Source organism: Cervus elaphus, chromosome 16 (assembly GCF_910594005.1).
Source record: "Cervus elaphus chromosome 16, mCerEla1.1, whole genome shotgun sequence".
In the NCBI taxonomy this organism is placed as follows: Eukaryota; Metazoa; Chordata; class Mammalia; order Artiodactyla; family Cervidae; genus Cervus; species Cervus elaphus.
The window spans coordinates 34,771,386-34,798,570 of NC_057830.1; the positions used below are offsets into that span (position 1 = coordinate 34,771,386).

Here is a 27,185-nt window from a genome sequence, read left to right on the forward strand (position 1 = left end):
CACATCTATCAAGGCCACACCACAGACACTTAAGTACATAATCACAATGCAGACACAAAGGCACATATAGACACATATACATTATTACACACACACACTGTCATGGGAGCAGGCACAGAAACACACATGGACATAATCTTTCCTCCTGGAGAAGGGTATTTGTTTGGAAGGAAAAGGTTAAAAAGCTACCAGGCAAACAGGGTAATAACCTGAATTGTGGACTTAATAAAAGAAGGTATTTCTTTTTAATTAATTAATTTCTTTGTGGCTGTCGCTGGGTCTGTCCGTGGGCTTTCTCTAGTTGTGGTGAGTGGGTGCTACTCTCTAGTTGTGGAGCTCAGGGTTCCCACTGCTGTGACTTCTCTTGTTGCAGAGCACAGGTTCTAGACGTGCAGGCTCAGTAGTTGCAGCACATGGGCTTAGCTGCCTCACAGCATGTGGAATCTTCCCAGACCAGGGACTGACCCTGTGTCCCGTGCATTGGCAGGTGGATTCTTAACCACTAGACTACCAGGGAAGTCCTAATGGGGACTGTCGACTAGACAGCTAGGCACTGGCAGGCTGGTTACAGTTTTGGAATAGTGCAGATAAGAGATGGGGTAGGGGCTTCCCTGGGGGCTCAGTGGTAAAGAGTCTGCCTGCCAATACAGGAGACACTGGTTTCATCCCTGATCTGGGAAGATCCCACATGCTGCGGGGCAACTAAGCCCATGAGGCACAACTACTGAAGCCCATGCACCTAGAGCCTACCCTCTGCAAGGAGAGAAGCCATCGCAGTAAGAAGCCAGTGCACCACAATGAAGAGTAGCCTCTACTTGCCACAACTAGAAAAAAGTTCAACAGGGAAGACCCATCACAGCCATAAATAAATAAAATTATTTTTTAAAAATAGTTGAGGTAGGTGCCTCGTTAGCGCAGTAGGTAGCACGTCAGTCTCATAAAAATAGTTGAGGTAGAGCTACTAAAAAGAAATTTGGAGTATGCAAGAGCTTAATCTTTATAACTTGCATGAAAGCTCATTCTTAGAAGTTGAAGCTCATTCTTAGAAGCTCCTGAGCTCAGCAAGCCAGACTAAACTATCCCTACCGTATTCCAGACACCCTAAAAACAGAGAGACCTCCTGATACTGGTAATTCATGGGAGGTGATAAATGAGAAAGGGGAATGGACCTAACCACCACTGAGCACCCACTCACTGTGAGTCAGGCACATGGACTACCTCACAAGATACAAATTATTCCCATTTTACAGATCCCATTTCCTTGACTGTCCAGGGTTCTAAAATTGGATTCAAATACTAGAGTTTGAGTAAAAAATTCTGTTGTTTCTACTACATGAGTAATGGCAAATGCAAGGGATATAGGTTTCCATTCCCTACTCATGTTCCCAACAATGACAGAATGTATGCATCTTCCGCACTGATCCAGATCAGGGATTGGCAAGCTATGGCCCGGCCAGCCTGCTGCCTGCTTTTGTAAATAAAGCTTTATTGGAATATAGCCATGCCTAATCATTTAGTCTATGGTTACTTTGGGGCTACAGAAACAGTATGGCCTGCAAAACCTTATTTATTATCTAGACCTTTATCAAAAAGGTTTGCTAACCTCTGATCCAAACCCAGCCTCAAATGGGAGTTGACAAGTCTTATTGTCTTTGGTGTCTTAGCATTGAAGGATGACCAGATAAATAAATAAATGGGATAGATCAATAGATGGATGAATGAACAAACAGATGGACAGACATATATAGGTAGTGTATCAGAGTTCTGCTCCAAATAGGCACCAGTTTTCTGCCATTTATAAGCCATGAAACACTGGGCAAGTTAATCTTTCTGGGCCTTAGTTCCTCATCTGTATGGGGATAATAATACAATGATCATTATCCCGGCCTTTCTTTGTTGAAAATGACAAAACCCAACTTAAAGTAGCTTAAGCAAAAAGTTAAATATGTCATATCACAGATTAAGATTTAGTCTACTTCAGCCCTGGTTGGACCCAGGGATTCAAATGATGTTATCTCCATCTTTTAACCTGACTTCTCACTAATCCTTTTTTGTAGGGGCCTTATTCCTATTATAAACAGGTTATCTTCTAGCAGCAGAAAATATGGCCACTGAAAGCCTCAGGTCTAAATCTGTATACTAAGCGATCCAAAATAGAGGCCCTCTTTCTCCTAACATCAAATCTCATGCAAACCTTTGAACTGTGCTTATGACATAAACTCAGTTCTTCAATATATTACAGTGGCCAGGCAAGGAGGTACTCTGGTCAGAACACTATGACTGACAAAGCCAACAGGACCACATGAAGTGAGAGAGAAATTCTCTAAAGAAGCCAGAAAAAGGAGTATAGAAAAATGTCTGCATGAACAAAAACATCACTCACAGCATTCTACTTCAGAGATCTGCGATGAGAAAATTATTTTAAAGCATTTAGCATGGTGCATGGCACTTAAGTATCAACAAATGTTAATTATTACCATAACTTGATAGATGAATGAACGTATTAATAGATGGCTAATGGTTAAACATTGTTCTTGTTGTTCGGCCACTAAGTCGTGTCCAACTTTTTGCGATCTGGACTGCAGCACACCAGGCTTCTCTGTCCTTCACGACCTCCTGGAGTTTGCTCAAGCCCAAGTCCATTGAATCAGTGATGCCATCCAACCATCTCATCCTGTGTCACCCTCTTCTCCTCCTGCCCTCAATCTTTACCAGCATCAGGGTCTTTTCCAATGAGTTGGCTCTTCACATCAGGTGGCCAAAGTATTGGAGCTTCAGTTTCAGCATCAGTCCTTCCAATGTTTAAACATACAAATGAATAAATGAAGATGAAGATGTGAAAAGATAAATGAAAGGCAAGATGGGAAAATAAAGAGAAAAAGATGGGGAGACATACAGACACATGGATGGATGGATGGATGGATGATGGAAAGACAAAAATGGGCCAATAGTTAGGTTTGTCACATCATATGCTTTAGGGCTGGGAATGGGAAACAAAACAACACTCCACAATTGTGTCTCCTGAGAGGTCTCCTCCTCTGGTCTGTCTCTTGGGTCCCTCTAATCAGGTTAGGGAAACACTTGCTCCCCATTCTCATCTCTAGTTTTCTTGTGTCTCTGTGAATTGACCAGCCGCTCTCCTCAGAAATCCCCTCCCAGTCTCGAGGATAGGGAAGTCATGGCAGAAGGGGGTGTTCTAAGTCAAGGCGCCCTTATGCTCCTTCCGCTGCCTAGGCTCAGTTTGAAGCCTAGGAAAATAGTGGGGGAGAGGGACAGTGCTGGCTGGGCCAGGAGGTAAAGCCCTAGCACCCCGAGAGCTGGGCCTGCTTCCAAAGAACCTTTGTTTTAGCCCTGCTCAGTCAAGACAGGAACATGTCTCAGACGATGGATGTGTAGGCACTGTGATGGGCTTAGCGACACCCGGGAGGAGACCGTCTTCAGGCTTAACCTGCTACTTGTGTCTGTCCTCAGGGAATCCAGGGGACCAGCTGGGTGCCATCTTTCCCACTCCAGTAATCTTAGGACCACAGAGAAGAGGTGGGAGTGAGGAGAAACCTCAGAAAAAGGGAGGCACCCCCCTTGCTCTGATCTCTAATTCTGAACTAAGCTCTGACCCTTTGCCTTAAACCTGAAGTTCAAGAGACTTTTCTGGTGGTCCAGTGGTGAAGACTCTGAGCTTCCAAGGCAGGAACACAGGTTTGATTCTGGTCAGGAACTAAGGTCCCACATGCTGCACAATGCAGCCAAAATCAATAAATTAAAAAAAAAAAAAACTGATGTTCAAATGCCTTCAAGAGGATGACACTGCAAACCCTCCCCTAAAAGGGCAATTCAGTCCCCTTGCCTTGTCCAAAAAGTTGCATGTTGAGGTTCTCAGAGCTAAAGACAAGCAGTGGGAAATGGGAACAGGGAAGCTATGGGAACAGCGAGTTATGAAAGGGAAAAAAGTTTCACCCAGACAGATGGAGAGAGTGGGGAGTGTATTCAGTGGAAAGGTATTCTGCTAGCAATTCTTGTTGTTGTTGTTTAGTTGCTAAGCCCTGTCTGAGTTTTTGTGACCCCATGGACTGTAGCCTGCCAGGCTCCTCTGTCCATGGGATTTCCCAGGCAAGAATACTGGAGTTGGCTGCCTTCTCCTTCTCCAGAGGATCTTCCCGACCCAAGAATCAAACCTGTGTCTCCTGCATTGGCAGGTGGATTATTTACCAATGAGCCACCAGGGGAGCCCAGGAGTTGTTTCAATTCAATTGAGACACAAACCACCCAGAGCTAGTGTTAGATTCCACAGGCTTAAGGGCACAATCCCAACAAGCTTGCTTGAGACGCCAGCAACAAGTGGGGTCCTCAGGCCACCTGCATTTCTGACTAACTAGCTACAAGTCCAGGAGGCTCTAAAACTCAGATCCGAAAGTTCACTAGAATGACTCGTAGAACTCAGAAGTTCTATACTCACAATTAGTTTTTAATAAAGTAGGACTCTCAAGAGTCTTCTCCCAACACCACAGTCCAAAAGCATCAATTCTTCGGGGCTCATCTTTCTTTATAGTCCAACTCTCACATCCATGTATGACCACTGGAAAAACCATAGCCTTGACTAGATGGACCTTTGTTGACAAAGTAATGTCTCTGCTTTTTAATATGCTGTCTAGGTTAGTCATAACTTTCCTTCCAAGGAGTAAATGTCTTTTAATTTCATGGCTGCAATCACCATCTGCATTTTGGAGCCCAGAAAAATAAAGTCAGCCACTGTTTCCACTGTTTCCCCATCTATTTGCCATGAAGTGATGGGACCAGATGCCATCATCTTAGTTTCCTGAATGTTGAGCCGAAGAATTGATGCTTTTGAACTCTGGTGTTGGAGAAGACTCTTGAGAGTCCCTTGGACTGCAAGGAGATCCAACCAGTCCATCCTAAAGGAGATCAGTCCTGGTTGTTCATTGGAAGGACTGCTGTTAAAGCTGAAACTCCAATACTTTGGCCACCTGATGCAAAGAGCTGACTCATTGGAAAAGACCCTGATGCTGGAAAAGATTGAGGGCAGGATGAGAAGGGGACGACAGAGGATGAGATGGTTGGATGGCATCACCGACTCGATGGACATGGGTTTGAGTGGACTCCGGGAGTTGGTGGTGGACAGGGAGGCCTGGCGTGCTGTGGTTCATGGGGTCGCAAACAGTCGGATACCACTGAGCAACTGAACTGAACTGAATATAAATCAGGAATACCCAAATGGAAAGACACACAAGGAGGATTTCAATGCAGAGCTCCCATGCTCTTTCCCCACGGAGACACAAAGGGCACATCACCCTCCCAGTACGTGTTCACCAACAGTACGTGTTCACCAACCAGAAAGGTCACAAGCTTTGGTGTCCAGAATTTTTACTGAGATTTCATACACAGGCAAGAATGAATTGTTGGTGACATAACTCAATCTCCCCAGACAGGCTGGCTCAAAGCCTCAATTCTGCAATGATATGGTTGGTCTTTCTGCTGACCAGCATCTATCCCAAGTCACCTCGTCTCTTAGCATAAATTCAGGTATGACCCAAGGGGCTCACAAATAACAAAGAACTTGTATTAGTTGGGATATTCCAAAGATTTAGTGTCTCCCTTTCAGGAATAGGGACAAAGGCCAAATTATTATACAATAGACAGAGTCCTGCATCTGAGTGAAGGGATGTGAATCACCAAAGCGGTGGGGACCAGGCCTCCTGCAGACATGACTCGGCTGCAACAGGGCAGGAGTGTCACTGTGGGTGTAAGAGCAAGTGTTAGTGAGGACGCTTGTGGTAGAGGCACAGCTTCTCCACGCCCAGACTGCAAAGCTTCCAACTGGCATCAATGGATTTGTCTGTCACCTGTCTGTATGCAGTCCAGGCAGGGGAAGATAGGTACAAGAGGGAAAAAGAGTGTGGGGTGGTGGGAAGAGGAGAGGTGAATTCATTCTCCACACTTCAGCTTAAGGGAACTTTTACTTCATTCATTTCTGGTCATTTTCTCCCATACTGTCCAGCCACAAGGCTCTCTCCCAGACTCCCCAGACCAACTAGGGCAGCTATTTCCAACCTCCCACACTAAGTTAATTGCTCTTTCCTGACTTCAGTCCAATAGCCTCTACAGCCCCCAGGCAGCTAGCTTCCTCTATGTGATCTTATTGCCTCTTTTGACCCCCACTCCCCCCCACCCTGTGCAGGTCCAACCCAGATAAGCTCTCTGAGGGCAGAATCTGTGCCTGTCTTCTTTACTGCTGTTTCCTCATGCCCACACACATTCCCCAGCACAGAGGAGTCACTAAATAAATATTGGTTATATGACTGCAGGAACAAAAATCTCAGGAAACGGGGTCTCAGTTCAGAGAGGAAGGGCTGTTGACGCGTGCCACTCAGCCAACAAGTATTCCTATAGCCTGGCCTGTCTAGACTGGGCCCTCTCTGGAGACCTATTCCTCCTCTGCCCAGTATCATATATATAGAATGAGTCAGACAAGAAAGGCAACTGTCAGAGCAGAAGCCAAGATGGAGGGGAGAGGGGATTGGTAAAACAGTACAGGATAGGGTTCCAAAGCTCTTTTCTTGCTGCCTGGTGCTGAGGTCTCCGTCATCCCAGGGCGGAGCTCCAAAATCTGGCTCCATCCTTATAAAAGAGGGCTCTGTGCCCTGCACCTTAGTAATAAGTACCTACTCTCCCCACACCACCCCCTCCCCGCTTTAGACATAGGCTCTGGCTCCACCTCCTAATGTGACATCTGGTCTCCGCCTCCTCCGAAGAGATGCTATGGCTCCGCCCCTTCCGGGTAATAGGTAAGCCCCACCCCTAGAGCGTGACGCTACCACTGTGACAAAACGTAAAGGTCTGCTTCCGGGGTGGAGCCAGGGAGGGTGGGCGTTTAGGCTGCGCCGACCCCTCAGCCCCCCTGCAGGTGACCCTATCCCCCGAAAATCCTCACCCGGGGCCCCAAATATCCCGGCCCTATGACCTCCAAGCCCTATCCAGCTAAATGCCCCATGCCCCCGAGGTGACCGACCTCCCAATCCCTTAATGTCTAGTGCTTCCCAGATCTTCAACCCTGTCCCGAGTCTTCCCAGGGCACCTGTCTCATATTACCCGAGAACAAGTCAGTCTTGTCCACAGAATGACAGAAGGGGACCTGGGGTTGGGGAATTCTTGATCCAATCATGCCGCTCCCCAGGAGACGTTCGGAACCCAGGACATGTCGGGATTGAGGAGATACGAGGTGGCGCTGGAGGCGGAGGAGGAGTGAGTGGAGGCGGGGTTCTGCGGAGGAGGAACCTTAGCCGCTCCGGGGTGGGGGGGTGGGGAGGGCGCGTGTTCTTTGGGGGCGGGAGAAGCGGGAGGGGTGGGACCTCTTAGGGGCGTGGGCTATCGAGAACCGCCTCTAGGGGGCGGGGCGGAACCTTCCAAGAGAGGGGCCAGGCGTCCAAGGGGCGGAGTCTGTGGGGTCAGCCCCGCTCCGCCCCGCCCGGCTCTGCCTTCTCTTTGCAGGATCTACTGGGGCTGCTTCTACTTTTTCCCCTGGCTGCGCATGTGGCGAAGGGAGCGGAGGTGAGGGGGCTGCGATACCGCGGACCCGCCCGGGGAATGGGCGAAGCTCAGTCCGGGAGAACCGATCGGGGGGGAGCTGGGAGCTCCCGCCCCATCTCATGCCAGTATCGGGTCGCCCCACAGCTCGGCGCACCCTCGGGAGCAGAAGCTGGAGCCTCTGCGGGGCCTGATGAGCTGTCTGTCAAGCGGCCTGGGCACTGCTCCCCAGCGCTCCGGCCGCAGCCTCCCCCGCCGCACCCCTGCAGCCACTGCTCAGCCAGCCGGTGCATTAAAGATTTAAACCAGAGTCACCGTGCTGCCCTCTGACTCTGCCGCCGCTGCCGCCATTCGGGCTGGGAGCCGCTGTCCACGCCGGCTGTTTCCTTACTGACAGGGCCTCTCTCCCTGATAGAGTGCCCTTCCGTGTACAGGCTCCCATTATTCCTAACGGTCCCTCATCAGAATGAACATCCCCTTACTATCAATGACTGCCTTCCACCACCTAACCCCTCACCCCGCCACACACACACTCATCACTCTGAGTGCCCTGTATGGAGGGAACTGAATAATCCTGACCTGGTCCTCCTCCCAACCAGATCCCCGCATCCCTAAATTCTCACAACCCCAGCTCTCTGCTGCCACCTTCCTCCTAGACAGGACTTTGCCAAGTGTCTGAAGAATCTTCTCCTGGGAGAGGATCTAAAATATTTTTCAAGTCCATAGTTGTAGGAAGTATGCTGTGAGAGGAGGGAAAGATTCACAGAAGCTGTGCTGTCAGCCTGCCATAGGGGAATGACTTAGAACTGTTGAAGGTCTTTCCTACAGTTAACACCCCAGCTACTGGCTCCTCCAGTCTGATCCCAAGTTTAAAGATAATGGACATCAAGGAATTCCCTGATGGTCCAGTGGTTAAGATTGTGTGCTCCCACCACTGGGAGCACAGGTTCCATCCCAGGTTGGGAAACGAAGATCCTGCATGCCAGTGTGGCACAACCAATAAATAAATAAATGAAGTACAAAGATTCTTGGCATCAGTCCCCCACATGTTACCTCCTTACGAGCACCTAGTGGCCCCTGCTCCCTACCTTCCTTGTCTGTCTTGTCATCTAGTTGGCCTGAAATCCACTAGTTCCTAAAGTGATGAAGAATCAGGGACTCCTAGGGGACCTGCTTTCAATTAGGGACTCGCCCCAGCACCAGGGAGGGCACCAAGAATTAAGGTAAAGAGAGAGCTCAGTTTGTGAGTGGGGGCAGAGCTGGCTTTCAGCCTGGGGCCGCCCCTGCCATAGCAGGCTATAGCTGGCCCTGTCTTTGGAGAAACTAGAGGGGAGAGATGGGTACATACCTGGAAGACTTGGTTTCTTCCTTCCAAGCCCTCTGGACTGACTGGTCTGGGAAAGACTACACAGTGTGTGACAGACAGCCAGCTGATGAAGATTTGTGGCAAGATGATGGTGCCTTAGTGGCTGCACCCAAGCTCTGGGGCACAAGTCCAGACTGGAGGGTGGGTGAGAGACTCTAAGGCCTCTGGTATTAGAAATTCCAAGATGAGTGACCTCTGGGTTGTGGCCACCCTCAAGAATGGACACAGGCTCTTGAGGCATTTCCTCACAATGTCTGCATCAAGAACCCTGACCAAAGTGGAGTACCCTGTCCAACCCTGGACCTAAACCTCAGAATCCTCAGGATACTCAGACTTCCTGAATATCCACAAAACAGACCCTAGGGAAGGACCTCTGAGCCTTAACCTGGACAGGAGCACGAGGAGAAGCTCGAGTTGTTCGGCCTGGTAGGGAATTAGTCCCTGTTCTGGGAGCTGATGGTCCCTTCTGATTGGTGCAGCAGGAAGATGCCCAGGGAAGTGTGAGTCCCTGTCCCAAGAGTAGGTCTGCCCCATAGAGGGTAGGTGGCTGGCCACAGAGCACCAGGTTGCAGACCGCATCCCTGAAACAACCAGATAAGGGCTGGATTATTGGGTTATGACTCGGCTTACGTTTCACATAGAGAGCAGGACAGGAGGGTTGAAATTTCCAGACCGAGAGCGGAAAATTCTTCAAGGTGCCGAGGGCACTAAACTTAGCAGCTTGCCCCCACCCTTTGCTGGTCCCAGCTTCCTCAAAAGGACAGGAGGAGGAAGAGGAGGCATAGTTTTGCATTGGGGTGGAGGGATTAAGGGGAAGAGGAGGTAAGGGCTGGATACAGGATTAAAAGAGAAGGGACAGGGAGATGGGAGCTTGGGGTTTTAGCAAGAGTATGGGATGCAAAGGGTGTAAGGGTTGGTTGTGGGGGTGGGGGGTAGTTCTTCCAGGCCAACAATAGAGAGAAACAGGAATTTGAATAGAATAAAGGAGAGATAATTGAGCTCTGGAATCTGATGTCTCAAAAAGTCAAGGACTGGAAGCCCCAGGCCCCTGCTGGTAGGAGGCTGGCATCTCTGGAACAGGACTTGGCAAAAACAGGAAGGTAAGGTTTCTTGGGTCTTTTACCTGTTTGACAGCAGCAACCTGGCACCAAAGAACTTTGATCTTCCCTCATGTGCGCGCTTATCTACTTCATCCTTCCTCTGTCTCATCTTCCTGGGAAAAGCAACCCCCACCTCAGTTATCCCCAAGGCACCACATTACCACCCAAAAGGGACTTCTCCCAGCTTCTCACTCTGAATGTGACTGGCCCAGGTGAGATGACTCCTCAGCCAAAAAGTCTGCTTTCGGGACCCATTCCCATCAATGTCTGCTGATAAGACAAGCAGGCTAGGACAGGAAACAGGGAGGGGAAAACGAAAGCAAGCTGATGCCAGCCTGCCCTGTGCTCCCACCCCACCCACAGTGCCCCCATCAGAATTTGGGTATGCTAGTGTGATTGTGTGGTGGGATGATTGTGAAAACACAACTGTGTGGGTGTGGGACTTTGAGTATAACTGAGGCTATATGATTCTGTCTGGGGTTGTCTGACCATGTGAGGTTGATCCAGTGACTGAAGTGTGACTGTGAATGTGTAACTACAGGTATGAGTGTGCATATCCTCACTGGATGCCACTATGGATCCTCTGCCCCCCTTACTGTACCATCAGCCCCCACGTGCATAACTCATCTCCCCAGCTTCTCTGCCCAGAACTTAGAAGCCCATGGGAAACGGCAGTCCTAAAAAAGGAGGGGTTTGTGGCACAGGGGTCTGTGGTAATTAGAGCCCAGGAATGTCACAAGATGAGCAATACATCTTCACCTGCGGCTGACTCACCTGGTGCCCCAGGTATAAAAGGCACCCAGATAACAGGTAGGGAAGGAGGAGAGAGAAGGAAGCATCCAGGCTGAGCATCATGAAGGGACCCTCGCCCACCAGCGGCCTCCTGCTGTTCCTGTTGTTCCTGAGCCCAGACCCTGGAGGAGGTGAGTGAGTGGAGGTCTAGAAGGCCCAGATTTGGGTGATTGGGATGGAGGGGAAGGGGCCCAGGAAGCCCAGCCTCCAGCCTTCTGATGGAGTTTGGGGTCAGAAGCCCTCTGAACACTCGGTCCTGTTCCCCTAGCATTGCCGCTGCCAATCAGCCCTGCATGCTGTACTCAGCTCTACCGACAGCCACTCCCAAACAAGCTACTGAGGAGGGTCATCCGAGTGGAACTTCAGGAAGCTGACGGGGACTGTCACCTCCAGGCCTTCGTGTGAGCGTTGACTCTGCCCCGATTTGTCCCTGACTCTGACCTCAGTCCCAACTCTGGATGCTGATCTCAACCCCATCCCAATTGCTAATTCTGATGCCAACTCAGGTTTTTATCTGGCCTTTGCCTCTAACTCCTGGGTCTCACCCTTGTCCCCCCAGTTATGACCGTGGCTTTGAACCTTTCCTTTCCCAGGCTTCACCTGTCTCAACGCAAGGTCTGCATCCACCCCCAGAACCGCAGCCTGATTCGGTGGTTTGAGCGCCAAGGGAAGAGGCTCCAGGGAACTCAGCCCAACCAGAGTTTGGAGCTCATAGGGAAAATGGGCTGGGACCCCCAGTAGCCAAAGTAATAAAGCAGCGATGCACAATATTCTCTGACTGTGGTCTCCAAGTTCGATGCAGTCTCCTGTGAGTCCTGAATCTGGAGCTGTGAGACATGTCAACAGACAGAACCTCCTCATTCTCTTTATTCACACCCTCACAACTCCCGCCAGGGGCAAAGCCAAGAGCGTAAGACCCATACACACTCACCAGGTACCTATATACATACATGCAGAGAACACATGTCCCCTGCCTCACACACACTTGGAGACACACAGACATACACATCTACACACATTCTTCAGGTAGACCTCCAGCTCTGGGATGAAGTCAGAGGTCCAGGCACCTTTCAACTGGCAAGTTGGGAACACAGAGTCTCATAGAAATGGGTCCAAATAGAACTTCCAGCTGAGAACCCGCCTCCATGGGGATCTGCTGTCCTGCCTGGGTTCCATCTGTCCATCCATCCACACCAGCATTATAGGTGGAATCAGCTGAAGGCCTCCAAGGTCCTCTACAGGTTTGGGACTCCTACCAGAAAGAGGAAAATCAAGGGAGATGGTAGGACTAGATCTTTTCCCAGATTCCCTGAGAATGAGGGAGGGGACCCAGTTATGAGCCCAACACTCCAAGAATGAATAGGGCAGCTACTTTTGGGTAAGCCCCAACACCCTGAGGATGAGGGAGTGGATCCAGCTCTGGGCCCAGGCACATCAAGAATAGGGGAGGGGATCCAGATACCCCAAGAATAAAGATGGACATCCAGCTCTGAGCATAATACCCTGAAAATGAAGGAGTCCCATCTAGGAGCCCCAGCATCCTGCAAGAGACAGAAGAGACCCAACTCTAAGCCCAGGGACTCAAGAATGAAAGGCCCATCTGAGTCTGGAAGTCATAAGAATGAGGAGACCCACCTTTGATTCCCAAAACCCTTATTAGGATTAAAGCATGTGGCTCTTAATCCATACAGTCAAAATGAGGTCACACATCTCCCAAGTCCAAACCTCCCAGATGTCACACTCACCTGGAAGCTTGTCCACTGAAATCATTGGGGCCAAGAGCCCAGATTTTTGGGGCCCATCCTTCTCATCTGGTCTCAACCTTAGCCTAGAGCACAAAAAAGAAGTTGTCTCCCTAACAATGTGCGGCATCTCAGACTCTTCCAAAAAGGTTTTATTAGCAAAGGGTCAAGAGAGGAAAGAGTAGAATCATGAAGTTGGGAGTGGAAGAGGGAGGAGGAATGGTTCCAGAATCAGATATGCTGGGATTGGGGTCATGAGGGGCAGGAATGGGTGCAGTCTGTGGGTATCAGAGCATCTGTGTGGGATCAGAGGCTAAGGGGCCAGTCACTTACCACAGCCCCAATGCCAGGGCCCCAGCCACCAGTCCCAGGAAAGAGAAGATTCCCAAAGATGCCAGCACGGCCACCTGCTCCAGGGGGTCTCTGTGGTCTGAGGCGGAGGGTCACATGTCAGCTGCAAGAGCAAGCCTGCCTGACCAAACTCAGTGTCCCCTTTCCCCTGGGGCTTTGTCATTCTCTCCCACCTTTGCCCATCTGCTCAAGCTCACCAAGTGGCCGCGGGTCAGGTAGAAGGGACGGCCCTGGGGGAGCGGGGCTGTCCGCCTGAGGTTCTTCCTCTGTCTGTGTGTGCTGCTGGTCCCCAACTGGTATCTCCTTCGGTAGGGGCTCTGGGGGGAGATGAGACCTGAGAACTGCCCACGAGTGGTGGGGGCAGAGGCCAGGGCCTGCCAGGCGCCAGGAGAGGCCAGGGCCAGGGTTGGGCCCTGCTGCACCTAGGAGGCAGAGCTTGAAGGGGCAGAGCCAACTTTTGGTAAGTAAGTAGGGGTAAAGGCTAAGAGACAGGGTTAAAGCTAGGGCGGGGCTTAAGCTAGGGCGGGGCTGCAGGCGGTACAGCTGAAGCCTGGGGCTGCTATTGCCAGGTAGTCCCTGCAGACAGATACTAGTTGGCTTGGCCTCTGCCCTTTCCTCAGGCTCTGTGTCTCACCGGTGCTTGGAGTCCCCCAGGCCTCGGGGCTCCAGGAGCTCCAGGTGCCAGCGTCCAGAAAATCCCGGGCGCTGACCCGCACGACATGGGGCAGCCCAGCCACGGCGTCGGTGATCACCTCCTCCAATCCAGCTGGCTCCACCTGGGAGTGCAGATAGTTGCCTGGCAGGTTATCCAGTTATAAGCACTCAGCCTTCCTGCCCTCCCACCGCCCTCCAGCCTCAGTTTGCAAAAAGCACCCTTTCCTCCCAGTCCCGTCCCTGTCAGTCTGATGCAGCCTTCTAAGCCTCATACAGGGTGGCTGGTGGTGTCAGGTCTACACCTAGCGTTCACAAGACAGAAGTGCATGGTGGTTCTGTAGATAGGCTATGATTTCAGGCTGACTGCCTGGGTTCAGATCTTTGCTATACCACTTACTGAGTGAATGTGGGCCTCTCCCTGTGCCTCAGTTTCTCCACTTGTAAAATAGAGGTGAATACACCTAAAGGAGATAGTACATGTATACACCTAAAGGAGATAGTACACCTAAGAAAGAAAGAAAGAAAGTGAAGTCGCACAGTCGTGTCCAACTCTTTGGGACCCCATGGACTGTAGCCTACCAGGCTCCTCCCTCCATGGGATTCTCCAGGCAAGAGTACTGGAGCGGGTTGCCATTTCCTTCTCCAGGGGATCTTCCCAACTCAGGGATAGAACCGGGGTCTCCACATTCCAGGCAGACGCTTTAACCTCTGAGCCACCAGGGAAGACCACTAAAGGAGGCAGTAAATGTGAAGCACGGTGCTTGGCAGACAGTGTTCAGCAAATATTGGTTATCATCTGAGGCAGCAGCTCCCCAGGCCTGATGCTAGCCAATCTCTGCCACCTCCAGAGGTGGGAATTCACCTTTATTCACACATGAGTATATCAGTGTCTGTGCCTCTGGGTGAAAGGCCCTCCCTTTCCTAGAAAAGTTATTTTTAAAAAGTCACTGCTATCTACCCACAGATGGGCTGACAACAGTTACAGCCCTGGAGGGCATTGGGCGGAGGCGCAGTCCCTGTGACAAGGCCTGGCCTAGGGAGAGTGCTCTGTAGGTGGGGAGCCCACGGGGCATCAGTGACCTGCCAGATCTGGTCATGCAGAACACCAGCAACAGGAAACCAGAGACAGGACCCACAGCCCCAGACCAGGGCGCACGCCAAGGCCTCACCGTAGACCAGGCTGGATGCTGTGCTGGACGGTACTGCAGCCGGAACTTGAGCAGGAAGTGGGGCTGGCGGGGCCAGGAGGCAGGGTACATCCAGCTAGCACGCAGGCGGCGAGGATAGCCAGGCACCGACTCTACCCGCAGCCCCTGGGGCGGGTCAGGGCGCACTGAGGGCAGGTGAAAGGCGGCGGGGGTACACAAAGTCAGGGTACAAGAGAAGTACTCATCCTTCCCCCATCACCTCCCAAGGGAAGGTGGGTGTGTGCCTAAAAGTCCCAGAGGGGAGGCACTGCGGAGGAACTTGGGGAAATCTCCGGCTTGATCATCCCTTAGGCTCAGGATCTATCTGTCATTCCTGTTATCTGAGGATGGATTTTTGAAATGTTTGTTGAGTGAGTTAAAGAGTGAGCTGTTTTCCCTCCAAGGAAGATGAGTTGGCCCAAATTCCAGCCAGAGCCTTCGTGATCCCCTCCCACACACAGATCAAGAGGAAGCCAGCAAGGGCTTTCCACTGAGCAGGGAGGATGTGAGATGGAGCTGCCTTCAGCACTGGGCCTGGAAGCAGAGAGGCAGCACTGGGGTTGGGCAGCCAGGAAGGACTTGTAAGGGAAGGGGGTGGCGGCAGTAGCCTCCTGAAGCTGATGTAACCCAGCCTCCTAGGGTTCTGATCTCTGGATTCTTCTGAAGTCTCCCTGGGGGCCATCTGTGTGCTGAAATGGACCTGTGTTGGGAGGGAACTGTGTGGAAGCCCAGCGGGAGGAGGGTTATGAATTATGGGGGTATCTATACTCTGAGGTCCAATCTGGTGTCTCTATGGTAGGGATCTGGGGAGACCTCTAGGACTGGGTACTCACAGATGCTCTGCAAGCTCACATCCAGCAGGCGGGTGCTGGCCCCCAGGGGGTTCACTTCAGTCACATTGATCCGATACTGGCTCCAGAACTCTGCCCCGTGGACTACACAGCGGGCCGCCCCAGGGGGCTCCTGTGAGCATGGCCAGGGCCCTGTGGATGGACTCATCCTAGGAGGAAGGATGTGGTCTTGAACTCTGGAAATGCTCGCTGCGGGATCCAGCTGGAGCCCCCAGCTTCCCCCTCACGTCCTACCTTTGGCCATCAGCTCCCGGCACAGTCTTCTTCCTGGCAGGGGAGAGGTCATCCGAGGTCAGGAAGGAAAGGCGGGTCCTCCCCCTCTCTCAGGCCTTCAGTACCTCCCTACCTACTCCCACACCCACATTTTGCTATACACCCAAACATATAGGCATACACAGCCGATGCCGCACACACCTGTAGGAGGTGAGGTAGCGGGTGGGTAAACCGCTAGCCTGGCCGGGACTCCAGGTGCAGGAGAAGTTCTCGTAGTCGGCAGCTCGGCAGGAAACAACGGGGCGGGCCGGAGGGTCTAGAGGCAGAGGGTGCAGCTGGAGAATGAGAAGTTCCCAGGCCCTCCCCATCCCAGAGGTCTTCCTCTGGGCCCGAAGTCCCTTAGGAGCTCCACTCCTCATCACCCCCCCACAACACTCCTCCCCAACTCACAGCCTAGCCGCAGGGTCACCATGCCCCCAAGTGCACCGTCCAGGGTCCGGCAGATATAGGTGCCCTCGTCAGTGCTTTCTGCCCGGGCCAGGACCAGCTCGGGCCCTAGCCCAGAATCAGGTCCCTGGAGCAGCCTTGTCTCCCCGTCCCGAAACCAGGACACCGGGGCCCTGAGAGTGAGATGAGATGATGATAGACGGAAGGAAGTGTCAAAGGACGAGTCAGACCATGCCATAGCTCTCCCCTGGCTTCTTGGTGTGCTTGTGGTAAAATTCAAATTCTGTCTGCTGGCTTACAAAGCCCCTGGTGATCTAGCCCTCAGCTTACTTTTCTTCTTCATCACCTCCCTCTCTCCCCTTCCACCATTGCACTTCAGTTAGGTTATGCTTCTTTCAGTTCAAGACTATGGAGCTCAGGAATTCCCTAGTGGTCTAGCGGTTAGGACTCTGTGCTTCCACTGCTGAGGGCCCAGGTTTGATCCCTGGTTGGGAAACTAAAATTCTGCAAACCAGGGCATGGCCAAAAATAAATAAATTTTAAAAGTTTACAAATCTGATTTTTTTAAAAAGTATGGAACTCACTCCCACTTCAGGGCTTTGCACTAGCTGTTCTCTCTGTCAGGAATGCTTGCTTATACCACAACCTTCAGAAATCAGCTTCAATATCACCTCTTCATGGACTCCCCTAATGGTCCAGTGTCTAAGACTCCACATTCCCAATGCAGGGGCCCAGGGGGCCCCAGGTTTGATCCCTCATCAGGGAATTAAACCCCACATGCCACAACTAAGACCCAGGGCAACCAAATAAAATATATATATATCACCTCCTCAGAGGGGCCTTCCCTGATGACCAATAAAAAGTGATCACTCAGCTCTCCTCTTCCACATCACTCCCTTTTGATTTTCTGCCCTGCAGGTATTACTACCTGGCATCTTGCCTGGCTTGTGCACTGCTGTATCCCAGGTCTAGCTAGAATAGACCAGGCAATTAGCAGGCAGTCAGTACATGTAGGTTGAAGGTTCGGTTGAATAAGGATGGTTTGAGGGTTAAGACAGAGAGGTGAAGGTTACAGATACAAGGGGCAAGGATGGGAGGGTCTGAGGACTGGGAAAGGTCAAGAAAGCATCATGAGAGGGTTCCATCAGCCCAACAGGCCGGTGGAGCACTTACCCAGAAGTCACTCCAGGGCAACACAGCGTCAGGGCCCTGCCAGGCTGCCCATACTGGACCCCTGTGGAAGGCACTTCTGAGCAGAGGCTCTTCCTTTCCCTCTCTCCCATCCTACCCTACACTTTGTGAGAGTGACAGGATAAGGGGGGGAGGGGGACTTTTAAGACCTGAGTGGGGTCATAGGGTCAAAGCATCATGTTATAATCTGAAGACAGAGCTCAAAGGGCAGGGTGGGAAAGGGACTGTTGCCAGGTTGGATGTCAGCGGTTGGGAGGGTCACGGGACAGGCCTGAGAAGGGGCCACAGTGCTGGTGGCATCACAAATCAGAGTTGGGGCTCATAGAGCAGGGTTCTTCTCACCTGGGGGGCCCCAGGCCTGGGGGCAGGGAGAGGAGGCAGACACCAGGGCTGCAGCCACGGCCACCAGGACCCTGCTCAGCCCTGAGCAGCTGCTGCTCATCTGCGGGGAGAAAGGCAAGGTCAGCGATACCCCATGCTCAAGACAGGAGGCTAAAGCCTGCCTCCTCCACTTCCAAACTGGGGCTTTCTAGGAGGAAGAGGTTCCATGTGGGGTAAGGCTATCAGACATCATTGGAGGCTCTGATGTAAGGTCCCCTTTCCACCATACACCTAGTGCTGTGTGTGTGAGTATACACACACACACACACACACACACTCCATCACACACCATCACACCCTCCTTCTCAGTCATGGGCTTAGGGCCCAGAACAAAAGCTGGAGGCAAGAATCTGCCAGCACCGCCCCCCCCTACCCCCACACCACCCTTGGCGCCCACCCCTGGCACCAAGCGCTGGCTCAGGCTCCATCACTCCCATTAACTCCTCCAATCCAGCTGTTGGGAATTTCGTGTCCATTCCCACCTGGCCCAGGGACAGCCGCTGCCTCTGACTGACCTGTGGCCGCCCTTGTCACCCTGGGGCAGGGACTGATAAGGGTGGATCTGAGCCCACCCCGCTCCCCTGCCAGGAGGCCAAGCCCTGCACTGGCTGCCAAGCCTGGCCCCTTGCTCTGGCTATTTGGGCCGCTCCTCTGAGCCTGACTCTGGAATCTTGTTGGTCTCGAGCCTGGGAGGCTGGACAGGGCTAGGGTGCAGGCTGAGGCTGCAGAGTTAAGCAGATCCAGATGCCCGGGCTGCTGCCAGAGGCTGGGGCGGGCAAGGAGCCAGCAGATGGAGACAGGGTGGCGGGAGGGGAGAGGAGGCTGAGAGGAGCTAGGAGCCTGGGGGAACAGGAGGCTGGGGTGGGAGCCATGGGACCAGAGATGTCCAGAGATCAGGTCTGGGAGGCGGTGGGGGCTGGGCTAGGGCAGCAGGATCTCACAAAGGCTGAAAACATAACCAACTGTATATGAGTGGGGGATTGGGGTGCTACAAGAGAGGGATTTAGGCTGGGAGAAAACAGGAGGAGGAAGGCAGTGGGGAGGTGGGAACTGGGGCAGGAGAAGGGACAGATGGGGAAAGGGCCCCAGGCAAGGGCACTAGAAGAGGGAGAGCCCAAATCCCCCCCACCCACAGAACTGAGCAGGGACCTCTAAGTGTCTGTGTGTCTGTCCAAGGGTGTCCAGTGGCTCACCCCAGCCCCCCAGCCACATTTACCCTGCTCAGCCTGCCCTACCTCGGTGATCCCAGTGGCTGACTGTCCATGGCCTCCAGGACTTCCTCCACCAGCTACAGTACCTTCTCAGCTCCACTCAGTTCTGCGACCCCAGAATCGTCCCCTCCTTCCCCTTCCCTGCCCCCGCCCCTCTTCGCCCCCGCAGCTCCGCCGGCCCCTAGCCAGGCCCCCTCCCCCTCCTCCCGCCTCCCCTCCCACCCCCTCTCACCCAAGGCCCTGGGAAGGGAAGAGGCCTCCCCCAAGTCTGGAAAGGAAGCCACAGGCACAGCCAGAGAATGGAGGGCTGCTCTGTCCCTGTCAGTGAGAGGTTCCCTGTGTTCTCAGGGCCACACTCACAGGGGGATTCCCTAGGCACCATCAACAAAGACACTCCCCTGAACACACGTGGACACAGTCAAACGAAAAAGCAGACACACACTTGTGCTCCCACTCGTTTCATATTAGCTTCCCAGCAAATATTTCCTTAGGGTACAGCTGGCTGTGTTTTAAGGGGAAGAGAGGCCCCATTTTGAGGGATACAAAGAAAAGCCAAAGAGTCCAGCTTCCTCCTCCCCTGGACGTTCCAGCCATTTCTCACCTCCCTCCACCTCCCTCCTCTCCTCTTCAGGCCCCAGCACCAGGAAATGCCTTTGGTCCCTGGTGCCAGACTCACAAGACCCACACTTACCCTCAGACACACACTCTCAGATACAGCCACTCACAGTTACACCGATACACTGAGACATGTACACTTACACATTCCCAGACACGCACAAAGACACAGACATCGAAGTCTTCTTGCACAGTCACACACACACTTAGCACTCCGCCCCTGGGGTCATAGCACTCCCTGTGAGCAAATCCTCATCAGGGTTTAAGCCTCTTCTTCCAAGGGGCTCTTAGCAGAGATCCCTGGGAAGACAAAACTGTGAAGAGATACAGTGTGAGCTCTAGGAAGAAAGTAATAGGGAGAGAAAAAGACATAGAAAACTGAGTCAGGCAGGGAAACAGAAAATAAGGATCAAGGGGCCAGTGACAAAGGAGTACTAAAAGAAGGGGAAGCCAAGTGTGTTGGGATGGGTCCGTCCACGCAGGCCACTGAGTCGAAAGGTCAGTGTCATCAGCTACCTACAGAAGTGGGTCCCCAGGATGCAAACCCAGCTCCACCCCTCCCCAGTCTAACAGTCAGGACACAGGACACACGTGGAGTGCAAGTCCCATCCTTACTCGGCCACGGCTGAAGTCACACCTGAGCACACACAAACCCAGCCAGGCACTCTCACTCTGGCAGACACGATCTCAGATCCCGCAGAGAGCTTCCCAAACCACAGTCGCCCCGGTGTGCTCACGGGCCGTCTCACCCGCACAAACGCTTGACCCAGCCTCTGCCCCCACACCGCACACTGACACGCACACGGGATCGCACACCCGCACAGCCACATGCAGACTCGGCCACAAGCGCAGCGACACCCGCAGGCATGCTAGCTGACATCTGCACCAAGCGACTCTGTTGTGAAGTCTCGCACACTGACATCGTCACACACAGCCTTGGCAGTCTCACACGCGCGCGCACACACACACACACACAAACACACACACACACACACACACACTGACAGTCCGTCAGTCGCTCAATCCCACACCCCCATGCCCCGCCCTCTCCTGGCCAGGCTCCCGCCAGTTCACCCGCGGCCCCATCAGGCCTCACCTTCCGCGGCCGCCGCCGCCAGCGCCCTCCGCCCTCGCCCTCGCCCTCTGCCCCGGCCTCGACTCCCTCCCGCCCTGGGGCCCCCGCCGTGGGGGCGGCTCCGCCCAGGCGCCAATGGAAGGAGCAGGGTGAAATAGGGGGGGTCTCGGCCCATTGGAGCCTCCAACTGCCAATCACCTCCACCCCCACCTCGGCCGGACACTTCCTGTCCCGTCCGGGACTGAGGAGGCTGCCGCCGGGGGACAGAGCGTGGAGCTGGGTTCCTGGGTCCGGGTCCCGAAAGCCCCTCCTCCTGGGACCGCGGGACCCGAAGCTCCCAGGCCCCTCCCCCTCCCAGCTGTCCGCAAACAAAGCCTCAGGTTTTGTGGCTTAGGAGCTACGGGGCAGGTGACCGGGGAAGCTGAAGGTGCCCCTGACTCCAGATAAGACAAGGAGGTGGACTGCTGTTAAGGCGGTGGGCCTCAAACGTCGCTGGACATTGTGGTTTTATAACCGCCAAGCCACACTCCAATTAAATCAGTACTGTTTAAAACTCCCCGGATGACTCCAAAATGCAGGCCATTCAAAGGTGTAGGATCAAATATGCGTGTGTGTGTGTGTGTGTGTGTGTGTGATAGGAATGTATGTCTTAAGAAACTAGCCGCATATCTAGGGTTCCATTCCCCAGTCAATGGGGGCTCAAGGAAAATGTGTGCCACGTTTGTCTGAGCTTCTTCAAAACAGGGCAACACTCCAAGTTGACCCTTCCCCTCCAGGGTCTTTAGGAAGACAGGACCAGGGGCTGGAAGGCAACGAAGGTTCTCCTGGGTCAGGGTATTACAGTACTGCCTGATGTGATTTCCCCTCCCGGAGACTCAATTCCCTTGGAAAGAAAGAAGACAAAAAGTGTTCTGGCCATTCCTGCATCACTCACAAGCTCCTGACTTCACCTAAATGTTTGGAGGACCCTAGGTGCATCACATCTCCTGGGTTGTATGACTTGTCATTGCCGCAGTTACAGTCTTGCCAGGAAAACAGGTCCAGAGAAGCGGGGCTGGACCCAGGGTCACTGCAAACCATGCCCTCCTTCCAGGCCTCAGGGCTCCTAACTCTGGCAGCCCCTCCCCGCCAGGGCTGTCTTCTGTCCTCTGCAATGACTGGGGCACAGGGGCAACAGAGGTGTGCAGACACTATGCATACATGCTGCATGTGGGAGTCTGGAAAGGCCAAGGACAAAAAGCCACGTACACGTTCCCTGCCCGCCCATTCAGCCCCTGTGGCCTGGAGCAGAGCCAAGATGCAGCCGCTCACAAAGCCAGGGTTCTGGCAGGCGGCCCAGGGCCTGGCCACTGACCACTGGGACTAGGATCCTCCTCCCCTGATGCCCACCAAACCCTCAGCCCCATGCTTGGTGAGTTGACACCCTAGGGATGGTGCAAGGAAGGCTCTGGTTTTCCCAAAGCCTCAGCCAAAGATAAGAACAAAGGATTCTAAAACAATTTTAAACTGGACTGCCTTAGTTACCCTAGGAGTAAAAGACTCTATAAGCCACACACGACATTGAGTATTAATTTTGTTCAGAGATTTGGGGCGAAGGAGAGGTGGAGAGGTCACACTTTTAAATTTTTGCACATCTCTTGGAGACGCGGGTTCAATCCCTGGGTCGGGAAGATCCCCTTGGAGAAGGAAATGGCAACTCACTCCAGTATTCCTGCCTGAAAAATCCCATGGACAAAGGAACCTGGTGGGTTACAGTCCAAAGGGTCGCAAAGAGTCAGACACAACTGAGCGACTGAGTAAGCAAAAAAGTTGACAAAGAAAAGTTCTGGCTGGAGCTATGCCTTCAGCCTTTAACCCCAGACCCCCAGGGATCAGAGTTCATACTCCTCTGGCATTAGAATATGTGATTAAAGTTTGAGAAGCATAGTTTTATTGATCCCACATCTGCCCAAACTCTAAGCCCTGGTCCGCAGGCAGAAGGCCCTGTGGTCAGCGTGGTCAGGCGATGGCTGCTGTCTCCCTGTCCTTCTGCCCCAGGCGGTAATGAACCTCAGGAAGTGCCCTTAGTCTCTCTGCAGCCTGGAAGGGGGAAAGGGGATAATTAGGGAGGGTAATGTTTGCCCAGAATGGGGTATGGAGTTCTGAGTGTGAGAACACACTAGACACTGGGGAGGGTGTGTGGGGCAGGGAGGTTGGTGAGAAGGATTGCTGGAATAGCCAGAGATGAAGGAGTTGAGCAGCTCTGGAGTCCCCAGGAATACCCAAGTTATGGGGGTTTTCAGGGTCATGATTGTTGGGATCCCTAGAGGAAACAGGAGAGAAAAGGGGACCCAAGGATCCAGGGTGTTCCAAGTCCTGACCTGCTCCGGGGTGAGGTCCCTCTGGGCCTGGGCAAGCATTTCATAGCCAACCATGAACTTCCGGACTGTAGCGGAGCGCAGGAGTGGAGGGTAATAATGAGCATGTAGCTGCCAGTGGTCCCAGTTGCCTCCAACCTCTGATCCTGTGGGAGCCCCTGACAGAAAGAAGGAAGAGATGGTTGGGAAGGGTCCTTTCTTAGCTCTTCAGCCTAGCTCCCCAAACCATAGCAGGTACCTGAAAACTACATCTTCCAGCATTCTCTGCCAGAAAGACAAGGCACTGGAAGGTGCACTGGGAGACATAATTTCACTAAGTTCGCATCTCCACCCTCAGTTCCGGCATATCTGCTCTAAAGGCTTCCCCAGCAAGCGTTCCAAGGCCTGCTGGGAGTGGCAGTCCACTAAGCCAGAACCCAGGAGCCCAGAAATGGCATTAGGGATGGACATGGGTGCTCTGGAAGCCTCACCGTGCCAGCCCATGGAGTAGGGGAAGGATGTCTCAAATAGGTTGTCATACTTGGTCAAGAGCTTCTTCATGATGGAGGATAGATCTGGAATCAGAGCCTGACTCTCAGTCTGGGGCGCAGATGCTGTCCCCACCAGAGCCATCCCCCGCCAAAGCCTGGCCCCAGGGGCCCAGTTGGGAGACTCACCGTCACGCTCAGCAGGGGTCAGCTCGGGCAGCCGCCGCACATGCCGGCGGGGCAGCAGTAGTGTCTGGAAGGGCCACACTGCCCAGAAGGGGACCAGCACTAACCAGTGCTCACTAGTTAGGACCAGACGTTCCTAGGCCAACCCAATGGAAATGATATCATCAAGGTGGGTGTGAGGAGGCCAGCAAATAGGTAAGGGAAGACCAAAAACCCTATGCAGAAACTGATGGCTTCTCACCACCTCTATCACTACCATCCTAGTCTAAGCCTTCATTATCTTTCCTTTAGCTTATTGCTGTGTCCTCCTAGCAAGTCTCTCTGCTACTTCCCTTCTACCCTTCTCCTTCACACACCTCTCCTTTTGGGGTGAGGCTAGGGCTTCTTAGGGACACAAGATTTGGCTTTCTCCCACCTTCCTGAGCAGCTCCTGGCGGCCGTACTCCATGAGCAGGGGTTCTCCATGCTGATTCTGATAGGCCCGCTGACATCGCTCCTCACGCTGGGCAACATCTGGCAGGAAGCTGCTGGCCCACACCTGTCAAGGGGCAGAAGAAGAGCAGGCAGATCCTTCACCCCCTGAGCCTCCACATCAGTAGCATACGTCCTCTGGCCCTTCCCTTACTCCGGTTCCCCACCCCACAGTGCTGGGTTGGACTCAGTCCAGATATCTATGGAAGCCCCTCACACTCTTACCTGGCAGTGGGGATGGGGGTTAGAACAGCCCATCATGGCTCCTTTGTTTTCAAAGATCTACGAGGTAGGAGTAGGGAGCTTTATAGCCAAAAAGATACCAAGTCAACCCCTCCCGACCACAGCCCATGGAAATAAAAGTGCCAATTCCCAGAACCAAACTGTACCACCCCTTCCCTGACCATCTAGTAGAGGGAGCAACCTCACAGACCTGCACCCAAGGGTACTGGGCACCCAGTTCCTCTGTCACTGAGGCCCACGCATCAACGACAGCTCGGATCTCGGGGACTGACATGAGTGGCAGTGTCACATCCGACCAGGGGTGGAAGCACATGACCTTACTAGGTGGTGAAGGAAGGAGAGGTGACTTAGGTATAGGGCTTGCTGTGTCGGGGGTAGGGCCCAATCCGAGTATTCAGTCCAGGCCCCAGGTTGAAGGGTGTAAGAGTAGAAATTCATTGTTACCAAACTCCTCGAGCAGCCTCTGCTTGGAAAAGGGGGTGATCACTGGGTCCTAAGATAAAGGGGTATCACTCTCTGCAGCAGAAGTCCCCCAACAAGGTACAACCTCTTTGCTCCCCAACAGCATCCAGAGCCAGGTTACCTGGACTAGGGGCATCCGGCTGCAGAGCTGGGAAGTCATTATCAAACACGAAGGTGCCTTCATAGTCAGGATTCACCTACAGACAAGGATGGGCTAGAAGCCTTTGCTGGCCCATACCACCAGTCATCTGGTGGGTCTCAAGGTTATAAGTAGGTGGGGAAGGCCACTCTGAGGTCAAAAAGATTTGGTGGGATATGACCCAGAAGGAGGTCCACTCCCCCTGTGAGGTGAAGGGTTAGGGTCCATTCCTCTGTAGGGTGAAGGGAAGCTGTAAGGGAAAGGAGACGGAGCTACTTCCCCTATTCCCACCCCCCCCCCACCCCCCGCCAAGCCTGCAGATGTAGGATCTAAAGACTGACCTCTCCATTGGCCCGTGTGGCCCCCGGACAGAGAGGGTTGTGGGGGTCATGTCGGGGTACTGTCGTCAGAGGCGGGGGCTCGACCTGCCCCTGCCAGGGACGCTTCATACGGTGCGCTGACACCAGCACCCACTCATCTTGTAGCGGGTTGTAGCGGATATGCTGATGCTCTGGCGGCAGAGAGTCCAGATCAGTCACAAAGCTCTCCGCCCCCTTCTCCCCTGCAGAAGGCCCAAGCTTGGATGCACGCTCTTGGCCCCACCCTGCTCAAGAGCTAAAGGCCGCAGCTTGAGCGTTCCCAGCGCCAATTAGCCTGCAGCCCCAACACCGGCGTGTCCCTTCGCCGCGCGTGCCTGGACCGGTGGGCGCGCCGACCAGCAGGCAGGGACGGCCCCTTCCTAAGGAAGAGGAGGGTTCAGTTTCGCGTCCCAGCGAGTCCCGGGCGCCCTGCAGTTACCGCTTGCCCGGAAGCTTGTGGCCATGGCGTCCGCCTCTAACGCCCGCTGGCGCTGCTCAGGACACTCTGCGCGGCGCGACTGGAGGCCACCGGGGGGGAGGTATCGTCTGGAACTTTGAGCCTGCTCACTTCGCCCCCATCGCCTAGTCTGTCCGGCCCCGCCCCGACCTCGATGATTGGACAGCCGCCAGCACGTGACAGCCCGAGGGTCCGCCCTGCCCTACCTGGGGGCGGGGCTCAGGACTGACTACCCCTACAGGGGGCGACTTTGATGATCCCACTCTAGGGCCAAAGCCACTAACTACCCTGAAACAGCCTCTGTGAAACTGCTTACTACAGATCCCTCAGCTCCAGGATGCTTAAAAGACTTCTTTGCTGCATTAAGTCATTCATTTGATCATTCATTCAGCAAATATTTACCTATTGAGTATCTACCGCGTGCCAGGAACCTAGGCTCCATGTGGCGCAAAAGGATGTACCTGTGTGCACAAGTCATAGTCTCAGCCCTCCCAGAGCTTACATTCTGGGACAGGTAAGGGTATAACCCTGGATCCACAATCACCTCACTTACCTGTTCAGTGACTCTGGTGGAGGAAAAGCAAGGGGATGGGGAACGGGGCTGTGGGGTTTGATCTGCTTCACCTAAACCCAGGCTTCAGGAACTACTTGGAGGAGTGGGTACCTCACTGTAACCATATGCTTGCCCCACCAGGCAGCAGAAACAGGTTTGGGGAAAGGGGGCTAACTAACCATATTCTCTCTCTCTGTCATATGTACACACACACACACACACACACACACACACAGAAAGCATAGGAAGTGGTCAGGGTAAGAAGGCTATAAGAAATCTGAAATTGTGGGGAGGATAGCACTATCAGTAGCTCCAACAACCATCTGGGTGAGGTCAGGAGTGTTTCCTTTGCACAATCCTGTCCCTTCTCCAACTTTTCCTTGGATCAAACCAGTTGGCTAAAACTAGGATAAACTTCAAATTAATTCCTCCCCTGGCACTTTATAGAGTCATCTAAATATTGCCTGAACCTCTTCCCCACTTCGCAGAGGAGAACAGAGACCTCAAGGTCATCCAGAGGATGGTAAGTGGCCAAACTGAGTTGTGGACCCAAGTTGACAGGCTCTTCTTGATGCTCTGAAATGTCTCTGAGACTTCAGTGAGCTTGCCTTTCTTCCTTTCTTTTTTTTTTTTTTTGGCACACCATGCACAGGATGTTCAGTTCCCTAACCAGGGATTGAACCTGAGTCATGGCAGTGAGAGCCCAGAATCCTAAACACTCGGCTACCAAGGAACTCGCTCGCTCAGTGAACCTTAAGATAGAAACTTAGTGAGCT

The 27,185-nt window shown here is 53.1% G+C and overlaps 4 protein-coding genes across 7 annotated transcripts; 2 read left to right on the top strand and 2 right to left on the bottom strand.

Moving 5' to 3' along the window:
• The first annotated feature begins 6,852 nt into the window (after positions 1-6,852).
• On the top strand, positions 6,853-7,849 carry LOC122710199. Its single transcript, XM_043927840.1, has 4 exons — positions 6,853-6,919; positions 7,190-7,257; positions 7,504-7,563; positions 7,687-7,849. The coding sequence occupies exons 2-4, from the start codon at positions 7,211-7,213 to the stop codon at positions 7,841-7,843; spliced, it is 264 nt and encodes an 87-aa protein (XP_043783775.1). The 5' UTR covers positions 6,853-6,919; positions 7,190-7,210; the 3' UTR covers positions 7,844-7,849.
• A 2,853-nt stretch (positions 7,850-10,702) lies between these two features.
• CCL27 (C-C motif chemokine ligand 27) lies at positions 10,703-11,566 on the top strand. The gene is made up of 3 exons (XM_043927839.1): positions 10,703-10,928; positions 11,066-11,198; positions 11,391-11,566. Exons 1-3 carry the CDS (start codon positions 10,859-10,861, stop codon positions 11,536-11,538), a joined length of 351 nt encoding a protein of 116 aa, XP_043783774.1. The 5' UTR covers positions 10,703-10,858; the 3' UTR covers positions 11,539-11,566.
• Positions 11,567-11,646: 80 nt separating this feature from the next.
• Positions 11,647-20,879, bottom strand: IL11RA (interleukin 11 receptor subunit alpha). 3 transcript variants are annotated; one of them, XM_043927836.1, is made up of 13 exons: positions 20,737-20,879; positions 17,776-17,875; positions 17,416-17,476; positions 16,246-16,415; positions 15,997-16,111; positions 15,817-15,849; positions 15,565-15,731; positions 14,714-14,877; positions 13,525-13,666; positions 13,088-13,207; positions 12,873-12,969; positions 12,543-12,625; positions 11,647-12,049 (listed from the first exon to the last, which is right to left on the bottom strand). In XM_043927836.1, the coding sequence occupies exons 2-13, from the start codon at positions 17,873-17,875 to the stop codon at positions 12,033-12,035; spliced, it is 1,269 nt and encodes a 422-aa protein (XP_043783771.1). In that variant the 5' UTR covers positions 20,737-20,879; the 3' UTR covers positions 11,647-12,032. The 3 variants fall into 3 exon arrangements, with proteins under 3 accessions (XP_043783771.1, XP_043783772.1, XP_043783770.1); XM_043927837.1 differs by lacking the exon at positions 20,737-20,879 and adding an exon at positions 19,050-19,197; XM_043927835.1 differs by lacking the exon at positions 20,737-20,879 and adding an exon at positions 12,300-12,338.
• A 1,743-nt stretch (positions 20,880-22,622) lies between these two features.
• On the bottom strand, positions 22,623-26,012 carry GALT (galactose-1-phosphate uridylyltransferase). 2 transcript variants are annotated; one of them, XM_043927865.1, is made up of 11 exons: positions 25,839-26,012; positions 25,382-25,551; positions 25,023-25,098; positions 24,884-24,932; positions 24,630-24,759; positions 24,422-24,478; positions 24,141-24,263; positions 23,729-23,861; positions 23,543-23,626; positions 23,076-23,230; positions 22,623-22,794 (listed from the first exon to the last, which is right to left on the bottom strand). In XM_043927865.1, the coding sequence occupies exons 1-11, from the start codon at positions 25,861-25,863 to the stop codon at positions 22,714-22,716; spliced, it is 1,083 nt and encodes a 360-aa protein (XP_043783800.1). In that variant the 5' UTR covers positions 25,864-26,012; the 3' UTR covers positions 22,623-22,713. The 2 variants fall into 2 exon arrangements, with proteins under 2 accessions (XP_043783800.1, XP_043783799.1); XM_043927864.1 differs by lacking the exons at positions 24,884-24,932; positions 25,023-25,098 and having other exon boundaries at positions 25,839-25,980.
• Positions 26,013-27,185: the final 1,173 nt, after the last annotated feature.

Coding starts and splice junctions, on each gene's coding strand:
- LOC122710199 (XM_043927840.1), top strand. CDS start 7,211: ATGTCGGGATTGAGGAGATACGAGGTGGCGCTGGAGGCGGAGGAGGA. Junction 7,258..7,503: donor GCGCTGGAGGCGGAGGAGGA/GTGAGTGGAGGC, acceptor TTCTCTTTGCAG/GATCTACTGGGGCTGCTTCT. Junction 7,564..7,686: donor ATGTGGCGAAGGGAGCGGAG/GTGAGGGGGCTG, acceptor GTCGCCCCACAG/CTCGGCGCACCCTCGGGAGC.
- CCL27 (XM_043927839.1), top strand. CDS start 10,859: ATGAAGGGACCCTCGCCCACCAGCGGCCTCCTGCTGTTCCTGTTGTTC. Junction 10,929..11,065: donor GAGCCCAGACCCTGGAGGAG/GTGAGTGAGTGG, acceptor CTGTTCCCCTAG/CATTGCCGCTGCCAATCAGC. Junction 11,199..11,390: donor TGTCACCTCCAGGCCTTCGT/GTGAGCGTTGAC, acceptor TTCCTTTCCCAG/GCTTCACCTGTCTCAACGCA.
- IL11RA (XM_043927836.1), bottom strand. CDS start 17,875: ATGAGCAGCAGCTGCTCAGGGCTGAGCAGGGTCCTGGTGGCCGTGGCT. Junction 14,878..15,564: donor TGTGAGCTTGCAGAGCATCT/GTGAGTACCCAG, acceptor ACCTGCCCTCAG/TGCGCCCTGACCCGCCCCAG. Junction 12,970..13,087: donor ACCTGACCCGCGGCCACTTG/GTGAGCTTGAGC, acceptor CCTCCGCCTCAG/ACCACAGAGACCCCCTGGAG.
- GALT (XM_043927865.1), bottom strand. CDS start 25,863: ATGGCCACAAGCTTCCGGGCAAGCG. Junction 24,760..24,883: donor GAGGCTGCTCGAGGAGTTTG/GTAACAATGAAT, acceptor TTCACCACCTAG/TAAGGTCATGTGCTTCCACC. Junction 23,862..24,140: donor GCCAGGAGCTGCTCAGGAAG/GTGGGAGAAAGC, acceptor GGGTTGGCCTAG/GAACGTCTGGTCCTAACTAG.